At 50.1% G+C, this 18,159-nt stretch overlaps 3 protein-coding genes across 5 annotated transcripts; all 3 read left to right on the plus strand.

Annotated features, from left to right (window-relative positions):
* The first annotated feature begins 8 nt into the window (after nt 1-8).
* ldlrb (low density lipoprotein receptor b) lies at nt 9-9,622 on the plus strand. Its single transcript, XM_057034691.1, has 17 exons — nt 9-223; nt 3,531-3,656; nt 3,932-4,054; nt 4,337-4,711; nt 5,168-5,290; nt 5,379-5,501; nt 5,768-5,890; nt 6,005-6,133; nt 6,238-6,409; nt 6,525-6,752; nt 6,837-6,955; nt 7,036-7,175; nt 7,257-7,398; nt 7,486-7,779; nt 7,873-7,947; nt 8,070-8,230; nt 8,333-9,622. Exons 1-17 carry the CDS (start codon nt 145-147, stop codon nt 8,369-8,371), a joined length of 2,571 nt encoding a protein of 856 aa, XP_056890671.1. The 5' UTR covers nt 9-144; the 3' UTR covers nt 8,372-9,622.
* Nucleotides 9,623-10,914: 1,292 nt separating this feature from the next.
* On the plus strand, nt 10,915-15,595 carry ap1m2 (adaptor related protein complex 1 subunit mu 2). 3 transcript variants are annotated; one of them, XM_057034694.1, is made up of 12 exons: nt 10,915-11,067; nt 12,621-12,777; nt 12,903-12,970; nt 13,043-13,173; nt 13,246-13,393; nt 14,156-14,282; nt 14,356-14,498; nt 14,564-14,635; nt 14,719-14,877; nt 14,967-15,092; nt 15,198-15,273; nt 15,361-15,595. In XM_057034694.1, exons 2-12 carry the CDS (start codon nt 12,657-12,659, stop codon nt 15,384-15,386), a joined length of 1,197 nt encoding a protein of 398 aa, XP_056890674.1. In that variant the 5' UTR covers nt 10,915-11,067; nt 12,621-12,656; the 3' UTR covers nt 15,387-15,595. The 3 variants fall into 3 exon arrangements, with proteins under 3 accessions (XP_056890674.1, XP_056890672.1, XP_056890673.1); XM_057034692.1 differs by lacking the exon at nt 10,915-11,067 and adding an exon at nt 11,936-12,152; XM_057034693.1 differs by lacking the exon at nt 10,915-11,067 and adding an exon at nt 11,936-12,152 and having other exon boundaries at nt 13,246-13,357.
* Nucleotides 15,596-15,961: 366 nt separating this feature from the next.
* cdkn2d (cyclin-dependent kinase inhibitor 2D (p19, inhibits CDK4)) lies at nt 15,962-18,128 on the plus strand. Its single transcript, XM_057034695.1, has 3 exons — nt 15,962-16,135; nt 16,463-16,620; nt 17,188-18,128. Exons 2-3 carry the CDS (start codon nt 16,480-16,482, stop codon nt 17,539-17,541), a joined length of 495 nt encoding a protein of 164 aa, XP_056890675.1. The 5' UTR covers nt 15,962-16,135; nt 16,463-16,479; the 3' UTR covers nt 17,542-18,128.
* Nucleotides 18,129-18,159: the final 31 nt, after the last annotated feature.

An 18,159-nucleotide genomic window follows, 5' to 3' on the forward strand; every position in this document is an offset into this window, starting at 1 on the left:
AACTAGAAAATAGTTGGCTCGGACCTCCGACCATTTTCCTCTCGGTCGGTGTTTACGCGCAGCCACGCGCCCCTGTCTGCCGCCTACATCCCGACTTTTCCACGCAGAAATCCCCGACGCCAGCGCACATTAAGCGGCCGGACTATGTTGGGACCGCGGAGGAGACTCGCCGGGCTCTCGTGCTGCTGTCTGCTGATGCTGATGTTCTTCTCTCCCGCAGCAGGTAAGGAGAATGTTTTTATGGCCTTTATTCCAGGTCTGGCGTTCTTCAGAAAACCCTCATCTCCACTGAGGAACGCCAGTTTTCTTGGTGGAACCACGGAAGGAGGGATGCTTAAGGCGGCGAGTGTCGCTCTGTCCCGCATCACCAAGCGCATCATTGGAAACGGAGCTTTTAGCGCTCCAGAAAACAAAAACAAACAAGGGAAAACACGCTTTAGGGGATTTTGTGTTCGCGTTTTGCATGGTTTAAAATATCATCAAATGTTTTTCCTCCCAAAATCTAAACAAGTGTAATCTAAATGTTAAAAAAAAGCATAAGCGAGTCAACGAATGAGAGGAATTTAAATTGCACAAGTGTGGCTCATTGTTGAGTTAAGCTTGATTGGAATGTTCGCATCACGCTCTGATTGGCTGGTTCCACTCTCACATGTGGCGAGCAGCCAATCAGGTTAATCTCTATAGCCCCGCCCCTAGACCAAATGGGCGGGGCCAGCGTGGAAAGTGCCGGTTGGGTGCGGTTCCCCCCCTGACGAAATAAGACGCAGGAAAACGATCTGAAATCTGCGCACAAACTTTACAGTTTCATTCATTTGCTTTGCGTTCTGTCCTGTTTGGTTTGGATTTTTAAGTGTCAATTTATTCAAAACAATCTGATTTTTGGCCGAATACTACAGATAGTCTAGTTTGGCCATTGCATCATATAATTTTCTTACAATTTAATTAATTATTTATATGCGGGGGGACCCTTCTGCTGGGGCTGGGGGTGTGGGGCAAATGGAGAAGAGAACAGACATAAATCATACATTCAAATACATTAATAACCCACAGGAAACTAAAGCTGTGCCCGGGCCCCCGTGGGGCCTGTTGGCAGGTCAGTGTGCAACTATGGGGTCAGCAGAGACCAGAGGGAGGTCGAGGAGGTGGAAATAAAATGTGTTAATAGCATTATCGGTGAGAGAGGAGGGGGGGAGATGGAGCCATGAACCTGCGCGTGAAATAAACCCTGTTCTAGAATCATGACTCTACAGAATTACTGGCTAAGCTGTGTCAGAGGAAGGCTTCAGGCCTGATCTTTAAAGTAGAGGGTAGTAGGCCTCCTGTACCTGGTCCCACAGCAGAGGGGCCTGGCAGCTATGGACGGCAGAGAAGGAATGAGCTGGTGCTCCTGGCTGCTCCAGAGAGGAGGGGGCCCGGCTTCTGAGGGCCTCGTATGTCAGAGAAGTGTTTAAGAACGTGATACACGGGACGATCCCAGCAATAAAAAGCTGATTTCCACAATGGGCAGCTGTTAGCCCTCGTTTTATGATCAGTGACATTAGTTATTTTTTTTCCTATTGGTGTTGGAACAATCTAGCACCTCCCAAAGCCATGTTAGGCCATCGGAAGGGTTTGGAAGCGGGGCTTCCTGTGGCTGCCCTACAGCAGATTTCTGTGTATAAACTCCGCTCCGTGGCTTCTCCTCATGGCTTCCTGGTTATTTATTAACTGTTCACTACATACGGGAGTCAATAAACACCTCTTTATGGGGGGTTTGGGGCGTTGTGCCTCTGAGTCTGCTGGGCTATAAAAAGATGGGATTGGGTTGTGCAGTCACAAAGGGGAATTGTTGCCGAGCAGCGTTGTGATGACAACCTGTCTAACCACTCAGGCGTAGCAACCATTCGTTCAGCTGGTTTCTGCTGTCACCATCCGTGAGGTGATCCAGAGCAGGCCGGTGTTTGGGCCAGTACGGCGGGGGCCTTATAAGGCTGCTGTGGCGAGACGGCGTGCTGGTTCCAGGAAGAGGGGGGGTAGTTTCAGCCTAATAATGCTCGTTTCCTGCTGGACTCACTGTTGAAACCAGTGTTTTTCTGGTGGCTGTGCTCTCGTATCTGTAGGTGCCAAACGTATTTCAGTGGGCTTTGACAAATCCTTCACACATCTAGAAGGTTTTAAAAGTTTGGGATAAAACTATTTGGCTTCTCCAGTAAGACTAAAGATCAAGGGAAACCTCCTGGCGAATCTATCCATGGGATTTTTGACTGCTGAAGCAGAAGGGAGGATTAGCGGTGGGAAAGGGAAGGAGTCATGAGAAGGTCACAAAGTGACCTACTTTTCCCCTCCTGCGGTGAAAGTGGTGGCAGGAAAGATCTGGTGAAAATGGATCTTTCTTTGCAAGTCTTTGGGCGCCGCTAACTTTGGAAGGCCTGTTCCAGGAATCCATGCTGGTGGATTCCTGCCAGGCCTCCGCACCACCATGTGTGGGACGTGTCAGTGGTCTTCTCAGAATCACAAGCATGTGCGGCGCACGGCGAGAGCCTCTGGAGACTCTTCCCATCATCAAATCTGGACTCAACATTTCCAGGAATAGCTAACGGATGGAGTGATTTCACTTCTGTGTTTGTTTCACTTTTATCGAAGGGGGGGGGGGGGGGGACTGGAGGAACTCCCGGTAACAGAAAACTCCCATAACGGTCAGGCAGACTTCCTTGTTTTTACATCCCTAATTGGTGTCACAATAGTGATGAGGAATGGCACTGGGACCAATGGGCTCCTGGTGGTGTGAGAGGCAGCTCCTCCCTTATTCTCTTAAAGGGACCTCGTCATGTCTGCTGGACACATTCCAGACATAACTTCATGTGGTTTGGACCACACGGGCGTATTCTGAATACTGAGGAAGACTATTATCGTTGTTATTGCGTTATTGTTGAGATGTGCTCAAAACGCTGCTGTGTAGGTTCCCCTGCGTCTGAGGGCTGCTTAACGAGGACCCCAAAGTGCACCTCACCCTGTTGACATGGTTGGCGCCAGTGTTTGAACAGACAAAGTACCTGGAACATCTGGTAGTTCCAGTTGTAGAGGTCGAAACCCCCTGAAGGGGGAGCACAATTAGACTCTGCTTAATGGTTCGTAATGGCAATAAAAAAGACTTAAATGTTGGGAGCATTGATGGATGAATGTGAATTACCATCCTAGTCAGATTAGCTTTGGAATATGTTGTTTTACGTCAGCTTCGTGTCCTCTCAGGACCTTTCAGCGCACGTTCTGCGCCTCCGTGGTTGTCTGACAGGGACCTCAAGCCAGAGAACCACACAATGACAGTATCTTGATTCATTAACCTAACGAGTTTGGATAAACAGGAAGAGTTGTAGTGGTATTGTTATCTGAATGACGCCGGCCTTCAGTATTTCCTCCAGTTAATTATCAACCCCCCGACGATATGACTCCACACCGCGTGTTCCTGGGAGCCTAAATCAAGCCGTAAACACAGATCATGTCGGGAGATGGGCTTTGTGACTCACGGAACGTTGAATTCTTCTCATTCACAGACGCCGCCTTCATTTGCGGCTCCACTCAGTTTAAGTGTGGAAATGGGAGGTGCGTCACCAGCAGGTGGATTTGTGATGGAACGGACGACTGTGGGGATGGAACTGATGAACTCCAGGAGACCTGCGGTACGTGACCACCAAGCACCGTCAAGGGCTGTTCTCTTTTGGGTGTTAAAGAATAAATAAGCAGTTCTGCCATAACGTCAGTGGTGAGAACTGCCTGCTATAGGAACCCGCTGCTAATAAAGAATACCCTAATTGTATTCTTACTATATGTCCAAAGGTTGGTTAAACTATAGGTGATTTTATGATGGCCAACAGGAAACGGCAGTGCCATTAAATTCTTTTCCAACTGTAGTGACAGGTCTTATCTCTTATCTCTGTCCTGCTTCTGCCCGCAGCGTCTAAAACCTGTCTGCCGTCCGAGTACAACTGTGGCGCTCCGCTGAACCAGTGCATCCCAGGAGGGTGGCACTGCGACGACAAGGCCGACTGTGGCAACGGGGCCGACGAGAGAAACTGCAGTACGACTTTGACAAAACACTTTCAGACCACATGTGGCAAAGTACATAAGCCTAAAGCGGGTAGTTGTCATGGAGAACCCCTGAGTCAGGCCTCCCCCAGCAGTTTGTCCTACAGCAGCACAAGAGACCAATAGTCAAGTTGCCTTTTTATAGTTTAAACTCTGTGTGTCCGTAGCTTCACGTAGGACCATCAGCACCTAAGAAAGGCTGATCAGAACCATCCTAAAGATCCACCTGCGTTCTATTGTTGAAGATATGTTTTCCCCTCTTCTGCCTGAGCAGCTGCCAAGGAATGCAAGGACAACGAGTTTCAGTGTGCCAACGGCCACTGTGTCTCCGCCTCCTTTGTCTGCGACAAGGACAACGACTGTTCCGACGGCTCGGACGAGGCCTCCTGCCCCAAACCCACCTGCAGCAGCCGCTCCTTCCAGTGCAACAACTCCGTGTGTGTTCCGGCCCAGTGGCGCTGCGACGGCGACAGCGACTGCGCCGACGGCTCCGACGAGTGGCCACAAAATTGCGACGGGCGCCAGAAGAAGCCGGCCAGTCGCTGCAGCCCCCACGAGTTCCAGTGTGCGGATGGGGAGTGCATCCACGGCAGCTGGAGGTGCGATGGAGGCACGGACTGCAAGGACCACTCGGACGAAGTCAATTGCAGTGAGTTCTCTTTGTTGTTTTCCTCTTTTTTTTCCTGGCTGCCACTTTTCCTGCCACTTTCCCGAATGTCTGCTGCACACACGGGCACGTGAGACGATCGTGCCCAAGGAACCTGAGGACCACCTCGTTGGGTCCTTGGTGTCTGTGGACGGTTTTTCACTACCACCTCCCTGGTTTTGATATTGTCTGATCATTGTCTGAACAAAAGCTCCTCGGACGCTGTGCAGCTGCCAGCGACTCTGGAGCACAGCGAACATAAATTCTTAATGACTCTGGCATTGCTGCTAACTGACCCCAACAGATGAGTTAGAAGCTGCCTGCATGAAAGCAGCGGCACGAACAGTGACTCCCGCTTCACTGCTTATCATTTCCGTATCAATTTCCAGTCTCCTCACTCATTCCTGTCCACTCCCCTGTGGGTTTTCCAGCTTAGATGTGCTGCTCTTCCTGTTACAGGTCGTTCCAGATGTCCTGGGGATCAGTTCCAGTGTTTCGATGGCACCTGTATCGCCGGCACCCTCCAGTGTGACGGGAAACACGACTGCTCTGACCTCAGCGATGAGCTCGGCTGCCACATAGGTGACAATGATTTGCACACATGCTACGCCGTCCTCTGTCTTTCCTAATGTGTTTGGATTGTCATGTAAACTCCCCTTCCTGTCTGCAGCCAGAGCATGCGAAGGCCCCGCCATGTTTAAGTGTAACTCGGGGGAGTGTATCAGCATGGAGAAAGTGTGCAACAAACAGAGAGACTGCGTGGACAATTCTGATGAGCCTGATGAAGAATGTGGTCAGTCAACTCCTCTTTCTATTATATTTTTGTCTGGCATCAGATGTGTAAATATGTCCATATTTGGGCTTATAATCAGGAGTAGAGAAAAAAGAGCATTTAAACCACATCACAGCCTGGAAAAAAATCTGAGCTAAGCAGCCTCTGCTGACTCTTCTGCATGGTTGGTGGGTTTTAATGAGAAGCTGCTGCCCCAGTGCTGCCGAACCATGTTGAGGATAATGTTTTCCACGAGCTCTGGAGCATCTGTGTCTGTGTGTCCACAGATCGTAATGAGTGCCAGACCAACAACGGCGGCTGCTCACATTACTGCAGCGATCTGAAGCTTGGCTTCAACTGCTCCTGTCCCGCTGGATACAGCCTGAAGATGGACAAGAAAACCTGTGAAGGTGAGTGCTTTCAGGAATTGGGGAGGGCAGCTTTATTTCCGTCCGCCGATAAAAAACAAAAGAGCCATTTGAAGGCAGCTTTGCGTCTCAAAGCTCCTCTCACTCTGTTCGCAGACATTGACGAATGTGCGGAGCCAGACACCTGCAGTCAGGTCTGCATCAACCTAGTGGGCAGCTACAAGTGTGACTGCATGGGGGGGTACCAGATTGACCCTCTGACCAAGACCTGCAAGGCTGAGTCAGGTATCATTTTAAAACAAGTCCTGCAGTAATTGTGATCCAGCCACTTCGCATGTGCACAAATGCTTGACTTATAAACATCATTACTTCTTTTTCACACCCTTCAGGTGTTGTGCCGATGCTGTATTTCACAAACAAACACGATGTGAGGAGGATGACTTTGGACCGCAGCGAGTACGTCCGTCTAATCCCTCAGCTGAAAAACGTGGTGGCTCTGGACATCGACATGCCCAACAAAACAATCTTCTGGTCTGATCTGTCTCTGAAGAAGATTTACAGGTTAGAACACACCAGAAAAGTTGCCTCTACGCATAGATACATAAAATTAGACGCCTAGAGGACTTTGAGAGGGCTGGATTGTTGCTGACGCGTCCTGTTTCGCTCCCCATGACAGCTCCAAGATAGACACGGCTGGAAACTCCTCACACCACACCGTAGTCATTGACAGTGGCATCGGGGCTCCCGAGGGCCTGGCAGTGGACTGGATCCATGGCAACATCTACTGGATTGACAGCGCTTTACGGACCATCTCTGTGGCCACGACGGACGGCAGCAGGAGAAAGACGCTGATCACGGAAAACCTGGAGAAGCCGCGAGCCATTGTGGTCGACCCGATCAATAAGTGAGTGAAGGTTTCAGGACGGATTCCAGCCTCTTATCTGCTCAGCCTCGTTATCTTGGGTTTTTAACGCCGTCTCCACTTTAGCTTTATGTTCTGGACCGACTGGGGCCAGCAGGCAAAAATAGAGAAGTGTGGCTTGAACGGAATGGATCGCATCGCCTTGGTGACTGACAACATTGTGTGGCCCAACGGCATCACCCTCGGTAGGCGGGACGCCGACAACTGGCCGGTTCTGACTGCAGTTTAACGAGCAGAAGGTTTCACGGCCTGTTTGTCTCCACAGACGTGAGCAACCACCGTCTGTACTGGGTGGACTCTAAGCTGCACACGTTGTCCAGCATCGACGTGAACGGAGGGACACGACACAGCGTTCTGTTCAGTGAGGAGCATCTGTCGCATCCCATCTCCCTGACCGTGTTCCAGGTTAGTTGCTGTAACAACAGAACACATTATAAACCACAATGGTGTCCAAGCTGAAGCACGTGCCTGTTTGTTGCCCCTCAGAATCAAGTGTTTTGGACCGACATGGACCACAGAACTGTTATGAGTGCCAACCGCCTCACAGGAAGAGACATCAGAACGTTGGCAGCGGAGCTTGACCAGCCGGAGGACATCATTCTCTTCCACGACCTCAAACAGCCAACGGGTAGAGAACCATCACCGCGGCTGCTTCACCCCGACAACGGACGGCGAGTTCCAGCCGGGCGGCGCTAACTCGTGTTTCTTTTGTCAGGAACAAACTGGTGCAGCCAGGGTAACGGCCTGAACGGCGGCTGTGAGTTCCTGTGCCTCCCCGCCCCCCTGATCAACCAGCGGTCTGCCAAGTTCACCTGCGCCTGTCCGGACGACATGTTCCTGGGCTCCGGTATGAGGGAGTGTGTGAAGAGTCCCGTCGCTCCTCCGGACGCCAGCAAAACGGAGGCGCCGCTCCAACCCAACGCTCCGACGACCAAGGCGCCCTTTGCCACCACTGCTAGAACCCCCCCCCAAACTGGCCCCACCCGTCAGGCTGCTGCCACGGCTCAAGGTAGCCGAGTCCGCCGGTCACGACCTTGAGAGCGTACAGACGCCGTCCGCTGAATACGAAAGTAACACTCTCGTCTCGTCTTCTGCTTCCCAGGAAACAAATTGGCAGCTGTGCCCGGAGAAGCGCCGTCCTCCCACCCGGTCGCTCTCTACGTTGTGTTGCCAATGAGTAAGTTCCACCTTCTCGCTTCCGCGTTTCTCCTCGACCATCGAGGCTGCTTCCAGCCGTTCCCGGGCTCCTTCTGAGCGACTCGTCCCAGCGAATGACCTCAGGCTTGTCTTTGCCCGCAGTGGTCACGGCTCTGGTGGCGTTCGGAGCGGTACTGGTGTGGAGACACTGGCGGCTGAAGAACACCAACACCATCCACTTCGATAATCCCGTGTACCAGAAGACCACAGAGGATGAGCTCCACATCTACAGGAACGGCTCGGACGGCTACATTTATCCCGAGGTACCTTCAAATACACATCAAAGACATTTATGTTAATGGGGGTTTCACACGTGAGCTAAAGTGCTGTGTGTGTGTGTGTGTGTGTGTGTGTGTTTTCAACAGAGGCAGATGTTGAGCACGGACGACATCGATGTTGCTTGACCCAAAGACGAGCTTAATTTTCTCGGGAAACGTCTTTTCCAACCGCTGCTACTGGACTCGACTTCCCTCCATTGGGTGGTTTGTTTCTCTGACCTCGGCACGCTGCCTCCGAAACCTGAAGACGGGACTGAAACGGGAAATTAAAGACGTTGTAATGTTGGTGTGACCAAATGGAGCAGAACTATTCCGCTGCACTGACGCTCCTCCGGGCTTCTGACCCATGAAGCAGGTCGGAAACTGAAGATCTTGACACCATGTCGGTTCTTTTCCCTCGATCCTCAATTGTTCAAATACAAAAAAATATCAGGAGTTCTTTAAGCCTCATAGTCTTAATTCTGTGCCTTCTGCCCACACTGTGGCCTGGGAATATTTATTGGAAGTTGTGTTCTGACCTTGTGGGGCAGCTTCTGGGCCTGGCCTTAAACTGGGCCTGGCCTTAAACTGGGCCTGGTCTTCACCTGGGCCCGGTCTTCACCTGGGCCCGGTCTTCACCTGGGCCCGGTCTTCACCTGGGCCTGGTCTTTACCTGGGCCTGGTCTTCCTTAGTTACCACTGTTGGCTTCTGTGTTGGGGGATTCCATCGTCAGAATCTGACTAAGGTCACAAATAAAGTTGTCATGTAAAAATCCAGGGTCATTTTCTTTGTCAACTGGACTGTGTTTCTTCTCTTTGAAGACGTTTCGCCTTCTATCCAGTTGACAAAGAAAATTACCCTGGTTAACGATGACCTGGATGACTGAGAATCTAAACAGGCATCATGTAAAAACAAGAGATAAAAAAAGACTATTATAAAAACAATGTAAATATTTGATGTAAATCTGTAAAATCTTCAAGTCCTCCTGGTTGTTGGATTTTTACATTTGTAAATTTAATCTGAATGTTGTAAATAAGTGAGAGATCCTTTTATTTATTTATGAAAGTATATAGAAGGTTTTTGATTGTTGTCACAGGCAGTAATATTATGTGTCGCTATCACACTTCAGCATTCTTATTTTATTAAAGAGTCTTTACGTTGTGCCGCAGGGCTGACGTATTTGACTGTAGCTTCCAGCTCCCTGCAGGACTCCGGCAGGTTGATGCTCACCGTTAGCAAAGAAGGCTTTTCCACCACTCTGGAGTTTGTTTCACTGTGAAATTTACACGTCGGCTTCACCCTCGTAGCGTCGTCTCCGACACTTTTGGATTGTGTTATTGATGCACTCAGTTTTGTGTTGGATGTTTTTTAAATAGCAATAAAAGAAAAAGTCTAAATCTGCCTCTCTTTGTTCCAAACCACCTGAAACCACCTCTAAAACAAAGAGCAAGTAATAAAAGCCTCAACAGACGACGTGGAAGGATGTGTTTATAATTAACGTGTACATTTATTTAAAAAGTAAGATGCAGTACAGATAATAGAATTAATGTACGCAGCAACAATGAATGAAATCTAAGTTGTGTGTGTCGGCCACTCATTCAGTGGCCTGTTATTTGTTATTGTGATTACTGATCCAGGATTTTGCTTTTACTAAAGAGTTTATTAGCACAAGTCTCCACATCAACCTTTATTTCCTATATTTCACATAGTAGATGCAGATTAGGAGGAAGATGAGGAATGAGGAACATCCCCTCACTTTGGCTTCCCTCTCTGACAATAAAAGCCCCTGCAGCTGTGTCAGGGTGCATCAGGAAGCGCTGGTGATCTGAGAAGATACGTCACAATGTTGCGTAAAGGTTCCTCAATAAGCTGCTGTAGATCTATGAAGGGCTGAGGCAGAGGAGCGGAATGTCCGTGTCGGAGGGCAGGTTGGGGACGATAGTGCGGAATTCTCTTCCTAACTAATCTTTGAAACGGCCGTTTAAACATTTATAAAGTTCAACCACCTTAAATTGACTGAATTTTACAGACAATGATTCTTTTTCCTGGTGAAGGTGAGGTATGTTGACGAGCAGGAACTGGGATCCACATTCCAGACAGGGAGGAAAAGAACACCACACCCGACAGTGGAGCTGATGGACGCTGCGATCTCTCCTGAGGGCGTCATTGTTTATCTCTGCGGCTGCTGTTAGCATCTATGAGGAACTCTGTGTACGTCACCAGCATCGGTGGGTAGTTTACCAACCAGAACCTTCCTGAGCTGCAGCCACCAGAGGATCGGCCTCAGGGGACCAGTCAGGCCGCCTCCTGCTGGGCTCTCCGTCACACATACCTCCACCTCACCTCATCATTAACATAACGCTCGCTGCATTCCTATTGGCCATCTGTCAACCAACAGGTGGAGTTAGGTCTCACGCCACCATCTAGGCAGGTGAAGGGAATGGCTGGGGGGGACCAGATAGTCCCCTGTCAGGTTCCCAAACTGGGCAACCAAACTGGGTGTCCTGGCGACGGCAGCCTGTCAGCTCTCTGCCTGGCAACATGGGAGCAAGGTGAACCACAACAGGATATGAGCGGTGCCCAAACAGCTGATAAGAATCACAACTGTCAGCTGGGTGGATCTTATGAACCGGTCTTTGAAATCCAGAATCAGATCCAAAACAAGGTCACAGGTGACGCTGATTTTCCTGCTCCACCTGTGAGGTGATGTTTGATTTGGCCGCTCAGATACCACGAAGCAGTCAAGGTGAAGACGTTATTGCTCCACCTCCCTGGGGAGCATCAGCACGTTGGTGTGGGTCCACAGAACCGATCCTGGATAATCCAACCGCAGGGATCAGCAGCGAGTGGGTGTTAACACATCGTTCATGAGAACTTTACATTAGAACTGCAGGGCCTCTGTGGTGGTTTTACAGCAGCTGATATCCTGTGTGGAGCCAACAGGCTCATTAGATAAACAGAGTTTTGATAAGGAGAACTAAACCATCTGGACACACTTTCATACAGGTTTGTTGCGACAGGTGAGAAGAACTCATGGAGGGAGACTCCATGGGGAGAAGCTCTTAAGCCTGGTGGCCCCCTGAACATGTGATCAATAAGCTTTTCTCTAACCCTGAAGGCAACGCCTGGTTTCATTGATTATTTCCATGTCCTTCAGGCCAGCATTTGTGTTAAAGGCCATTGCAGTAAAAGGTGGCCTCAACATTGCCATTAATGACAGATACGTTAACTTTACAAGGTCTTTGACAGGGTTCAGAAATACACAAATTAGCTTTCTGATGCATAAAAACACGTGCTGTTTTTACAGGTTATTTCCTGCTCAGAGAGACTGGATGACAATAACAGCAGTCACGGAATTAAAAAAAAAACCCAAACACAGTTCCGCGATTAAATGAGACACGAACATGTGACGCAAAAAGAATAAACCAGAAAATCTACTTCAGGTATTAAACGCAGACACACTTAATGCGACATATCCAAGAAAAGAGTAATTGTGTTTTTATTTATAGACACCAGCTGCTGGGAAAATGCCCAATCCATGGTTTCTTATTATCGTTTTTAAAAGTGCGTGAGAGGTAAATGAGCTCATTAAGACAGATCAGAATTCACGTAAATTGCAGAAAATCCCAATTAGTTTTTGGCGCGTTGGCGCTCTCTAGCGGACACTGGTGGCGGTGCAGCGCCACCCGTCGGCTCAGCTCAGGTAAATGTTTTACCTGCCTGGGGTGACGTCACGGCCCGGAAACGCGACACGGTGTAATGGTCACCTCGAGCTAAAGCCTCTTTTATGTTGAGTGACATGATTTCAAATCCAGGCAAGTGAAGAACCGAGTCAAACTCACTCCCGTAAACTCGCGATTTGGACTCAGTTCGGGATCAACCAGGATGTCTGCGTCTGCGGTGTTTGTCCTGGACCTGAAGGGGAAGGTGAGACCCGAGCTGGAGCTCACGCGCTTCCTGGGCCTCGCAGAACCTGTGTGCAGTAACAAAGACGCATAGTTGGGGGGGTTGTTCATGAATGCTGCTGCTTTAATTGTTCAAGATTAAAGGCGTTGGCGTCGTTAAACGTTAATACACAGCCATTCATTGGCCTTTAGCGCGCTACTTCCGGGTGTAGCGGGCTGCAGAGGCGCAGCCACGGTAAAGTGGCGCTGCAGCTTCTGAGGTCTTCAACCTGCCGTTTGTTGGCGTGTTCTGTCGACACGATGGGCAGTTTCGACGTGTCTTTTAATCTGCTGGAGTGTGCAACCTGACACGCGCTCTGCTTGACTGACAGGACAATGACCTCTGCTGTGTGTGTGTGTGTGTGTGTGTGTGTGTGTGTGTGTGTGTGTGTGTAATAATGAATAAAACCTCCATATTGCCTTTGCTAACGTGCCGCCACCCTGTCTTTAGGTGCTGATCTGTAGGAACTACAAAGGCGACGTGGACATGGCCGAGATCGACCATTTCATGCCGTTACTGATGCAACACGAAGAGGAAGGGCTCCTCTGTCCGGTGCTGTCCCACGGCACCGTGCACTTCATGTGGATCAAATACAGCAACCTGTACTGTATCCTTGTATCAAATGTAGGAGTGCATTTAGTCATATGGGAAATAGACATGAGAGCAACAACAGGGAGCCGGTGGACGTAACATCAAAGCAAATGTGAGAAATCCCCCTTAATCTGTGGTCAGTGGTGGCGATAACGAACAAAAACTCCAATGCCTCCCTTGTGTATTCATTCCTGTACAAACTAGTAGAGGTGGGTCTCACACACACACACACACACACACACACACACAACAAACAAAGCCGACACCAGCTCTGTGTTCAGGTATTCACGGAGTACTTTAAAGAGCTGGAGGAGGAGAGCATCCAGGACAATTTTGTGGTCGTCTACGAGCTGCTGGATGAACTGATGGACTTCGGGTTCCCTCAAACTACCGACAGCAAGATCCTGCAGGAGTGAGCGTCCAGCCGACACACTCTGGCGGAGGCGTGTGAACACGGGCGCTGACAATCTGCCACACTCTGCAGGTACATCACTCAGGAAGGGGCCAAACTGGAGGTAGCCAAGAGCAAGGTTCCCACCACCGTGACCAACGCCGTCTCCTGGAGGTCCGAGGGAATCAAGTACAAGAAGAACGAGGTCTTTATCGACGTGATAGAGTCCATCAATGTGCTGGTAGGGAGGACGTTGTTGCTTTGTCCTGAATACTGTGGAAGCACTGCTCAGTCTCGTCATGCAACGTGCATTTCTGTTGCTGAATATTGCAAATTTAACCCGTGAACGTCCCAATTAGCAACCCTGGTGCCACAACAGTCACGTGCATCCATCACCTGGAGAAGATTTAGAATAACAATGGTCGTTAATCAAGTAGGAATAAAAAAAGCAGCGCTGTCAACGTCAGCTGGAGCTCATCGGTAGCTTCAACAGCTAAAGTTAATTCACTGCTGAGACAAAAATGATGTCATTGGGTTCTGACAGCTCTAGTTTGGAGTTCTTGCCACTTGTTCTTGACCCAGAACTCTTGTCTCCTCCGGTGTCAGAACCTATTTGGGGAAATTTGCCTTGATGCAGGAATATCCGTGTAGATTGAACAGCAGTGTGGGAAGAAATAACACAAACGTTTAGCACGTAAAGACGCACAAATGGGTCATAATTCAAGTCCCAAAGTTCTACGCGGAGGAACGCGTCCACAGGAGTGACGTCTGGAACGTCCTGGAACCTTGCTTCTGTTCTCGCCACCCCAGAAAACAAACCTCTCCTTCTTGTGGAGCTCTCCGGGTGTGTGACAGCAGCTGGTGTGTGTGAGGGATCCGGTGTGTGTGAGGGATCCGGTGTGTGTGAGGGATTCTTCCCCGGGGTCGTCCTGCTCCCGTGTAGTTCCTATATGTCAGAGGTCAAATGAAACGGGCTCAGGTGTCGCCGCCTTGTTGCTGTCAGGTGAACGCCAACGGCAGCGTGATGAGCAGTGACATCGTGGGCAGCATCAAGTTGAAGACCATGCTCTCCGGGATGCCCGAGCTCCGGCTCGGCCTCAACGACCGGGTGCTCTTCGCCCTGACGGGACGTAAGTTCGCCACGCCGGCCTCTCGCACGCCGCCCGTCGCCGCCCCTGATGCCGGCGTTCGTGTTGCGTTCAGGTGACAAAGGAAAGACGGTGATGATGGAGGATGTGAAGTTCCACCAGTGTGTCCGTCTTTCGCGCTTCGACAGCGACCGCACGATTTCCTTCATCCCCCCAGACGGGGAGTCCGAACTCATGTCCTACCGCATCAACACCCACGTGAGTAAGCTGGTGTGAATATTTGTTGGTCGCGTCCCTTTTGCCACATCCTTCATCTTCGGCAGGTGAAACCGCTGATCTGGATCGAGTCGATCATCGAGAAGTTCTCTCACAGTCGGGTGGAAATCATGGTGAAGGTACGCACGAGTGCCGGGTGGCGGCGCCATGCTTTTTAGAGCGACGCTGGTCACCGCAAACGTGCTCGTTGTTGCTTTTTTAGGCGAAAGGACAGTTCAAAAAACAGTCCGTGGCAAATAACGTGGAGGTGAGGGTCCCCGTCCCGAGTGACGCCGACTCGCCCAAGTTCAAAACCAGCACGGGCAACGCCAAGTATGTGCCGGAGAAGAACCTGGTGGTGTGGACCATCAAGTCCTTCCCCGTGAGCATCCCACAACCGCGCTCCTATCACATGGGACTGTGTTGCCATGGTGTCCTGACTGAGCTGTGTCCTGCTGTGCTCTGCTCCAGGGAGGGAAAGAGTTCCTGATGAGGGCTCACTTTGGGCTGCCCAGTGTGGAGAACGACGAGCTCGAAGGCAAACCCCCCATCACCGTCAAATTTGAGATCCCCTACTTCACGGTCTCGGGAATTCAGGTGTGCGCTCACGATTATATTGGACCTGAGTCTGAGTCAGCTGACGTGTGTTGATGAGTATGTGTCTGATGTCTGGGTGGGATGGATCCTTGTCGTGCTCTCCAGGTACGATACATGAAGATTATTGAAAAAAGTGGCTATCAGGCGTTGCCGTGGGTCCGGTACATCACACAAAGTGGAGGTAAATTCAGGCTGGTCAGCAGATGCCGGCATCACGTCTAGATACATTTGTTATCTAGTTTAATGTTGGAATCTTTTCTGTTTCTAGACTACCAGCTGAGGACCAATGTATAAAGCTCCCATATTCCTCCCATCCAGCACCTGCAGGGAAAAAGAATCCCCTCCGACTGACAGTGCCTTTAAATTTCACCCTGCTAATTTAATGACAGTAATCTTGTTTGATCAAATCTTTTGTGCGTGATGATTTTAACCCGTTTCTGGACCATCGGACATTATTTATGTGCTCAATGAAAATGATAAAAAAAAATTCTTAAAAGTAACAATTGCAGTTCTGTTTTACTTTCTGTTGCTGCGACACGGTACACGCGCACACTCCGTGCGCGAGCTCCGAGTGCCGGTAGCCCCAGTTATTCCGCCTGACGGTGAAAAGCGTGTGCGCGCCTTTCCTGCCCACAATTGCGCCGGAGAACAACAACCGTGGGTCAGAAATCTGAATGAGCCGTCGGAGCTTTGAAGACATCAACGTACACGAATCGCCCGCTTTCTTCTCGCCCGCTTCTGATTGGTCGCCTGCCGCTGTTACCACAGCGGTAGTGTAGTAACAAAGTTGTATCCCCGCCCCTTTTCCCTTATATGGAAGAGCGACACCCTCCAGCCGGGCTGTGATTGGTCAGCGAGTGTCGTTCCCCAATGTTTATAAATTTTAGTCTGGAGACACCGCTGTGTGGATCTCAGCGCGCAAATGTATTTTTCTAATGTTGGCAAACTTTTCTCGCCGGGATTGAATTTAAAAATCAGCCGCCTCTAAAAGCAGCGGAGCCGACGAGCGCAGCGACGCCGCGGAGTTTTCGGACGCGAACAAGGTAAATATTAAAGGTCTTCAACGGCGATTAGCCGTTAGCATCGACGCTCCGTCTGTTACGGTTCTGTCAGTCTCCATCGAGCAAACATCTTGTCCCCATGAGACGCGCTGCGTGGCCGAGGCGAGCCCGGCGAGCCTTCTGCCCCCACGGACGGCTAGCACGGTGCCGACGGGGAGCCGGAGCTCACGTTAGCCGGATGCTGAACTAGCTAGCTTAGCTGGAGTAAACGTCCCCCGACCTTTATCGCTTTAATGCCCCGTCGGTCTGTCACTGCGCGGCGAAGAGCCCGTGGATTCGCTTGGGTGTGACTGTTCCCCCCCTGAACAGGTACAAACGGTGGCTTAATGGTCATTGGGCAGATGGATGCCGGTAAAGCGTTGGCGGCGGCGGCAGCCAAAGGACGGACGAGCGAGGTGCAGAGGATCCTGGAGGAATGCCGAGTGCCTCCCGATACTCGCAACGAATTTGGCAAGACTGCACTGCAGGTGAGCCCCGGCTCCCGGTGATCCCCTCCACACACCAACACTGCAGCCAAAATGTGAGAATCCGGGGGGTTCGGCTCTTATTCAGCCGCCGGCCAGTACAAATATGCCCGTCTCCCCCCCACTCCCCCCCCCGCACGCACGCCAGTGTCGTGCAAAGCGTGGGAGATGCTCAGATGGTCCCAAAAACCAGTTAATCTCTTTCTATTAATGAAACACCACCTGTAAACGAGTTACCCCGAACCTTGACGACTGGAAAGAAACGGCCCTTTTGTCTTAAAACGAGCTTTTGTAACATTAAACATTCAAATTCAAAATGCTTTTATTATTATTTTTTAAACTTATCCAGCCGGTGCAACTCATTTTTTTTTCCACGCCTGTTATTTTAATTTGTGATGTTTTGTTTTTTTAAAAAACCTTTATATGGTCTAAAATAATGACGGCAATGATAACATCAGAAGGTCGCGGGGGTCGTTGCCACGGTCGTGTTTGGTTTATTCTCGGGGCTCAGAGGTCACGACCCTCCTCCTCCTCCCGTCTCACGTGTTGAACGTCTCCTCGCTCCTGCAGGTGATGATGCTGGGAAACTGCAAGATCGCCAGTTTACTGCTGGAGAAGGGGGCGGACCCCAACGTGCAAGACAAGCACGGCATAGCGCCCGTGCACGACGCCGCTCGGACCGGCTTCCTGGACACTCTGCAGGTTCTGGTGGAGTACGGCGCCTCGGTAAACCTCCCGGATCAGAGCGGCGCCTTGCCGATCCACATCGCCATCCGGGAAGGCCACAGGGACGTGGTGGAGTTCCTGGCGCCGCGCTCCGACCTGAAACACGCCAACAAGAGCGGGCAGACGGCGGCGGACGTGGCCCGGGCCTCCCGGGTCCCCGACATGATGGACTTGCTCTTCTCCCACGTGCACCGCTAGATGTGGCGCGGCGGCTTTGACCGCGCTCGGCTTCAACCCTGGTGACTTGAATTCATCGCTGTGCAAAAGTTTTGTCTTGGTTTGTTTTATTACTAGTTGTTCAGGATTAATACGCGTCACAGGACATTTGGTCTCTGCAGCTTCTCTCCGTTGGATGGATGGTTATGTTATAGGCTCCAGCCCCCCCTCCATCACAATCACCCCTTTTGCACAGTGCAGTTTAAGCACCTTACGTCTGTTTTCCCTGTGAGTTGGGAGTGCACATTTGTCAATGGTTTCCCCGGTGTTTTGTAATAATTGCATTCTTTACATTGTACCAGATGTTGAAATGTTATTTATATAATAATTTTAAAACAAAAGTGAGATGATTCACTTGAGTATTTGAAGAAAAAGAAAAAAAAAAAAAAGTGTTGAACTTGAAAGATCATGAGGTCTTGATTTACTTTGACTTAAACTATTGCTTGTTTGAGAGTTTAAAATAATAATGTACATACTTTTAGTGTAAATTTTTATGTCATTTAGACCATTGTAAGGCTGTCGTTCCATTTTTTGATAATAAAATGTGAATCGCTCTTGAAACCAGGAAACGTTTGAGAATCTGTATCCATCATAACACAC

This window comes from Takifugu flavidus, chromosome 6, assembly GCF_003711565.1.
Source record: "Takifugu flavidus isolate HTHZ2018 chromosome 6, ASM371156v2, whole genome shotgun sequence".
Lineage (NCBI taxonomy): Eukaryota > Metazoa > Chordata > Actinopteri > Tetraodontiformes > Tetraodontidae > Takifugu > Takifugu flavidus.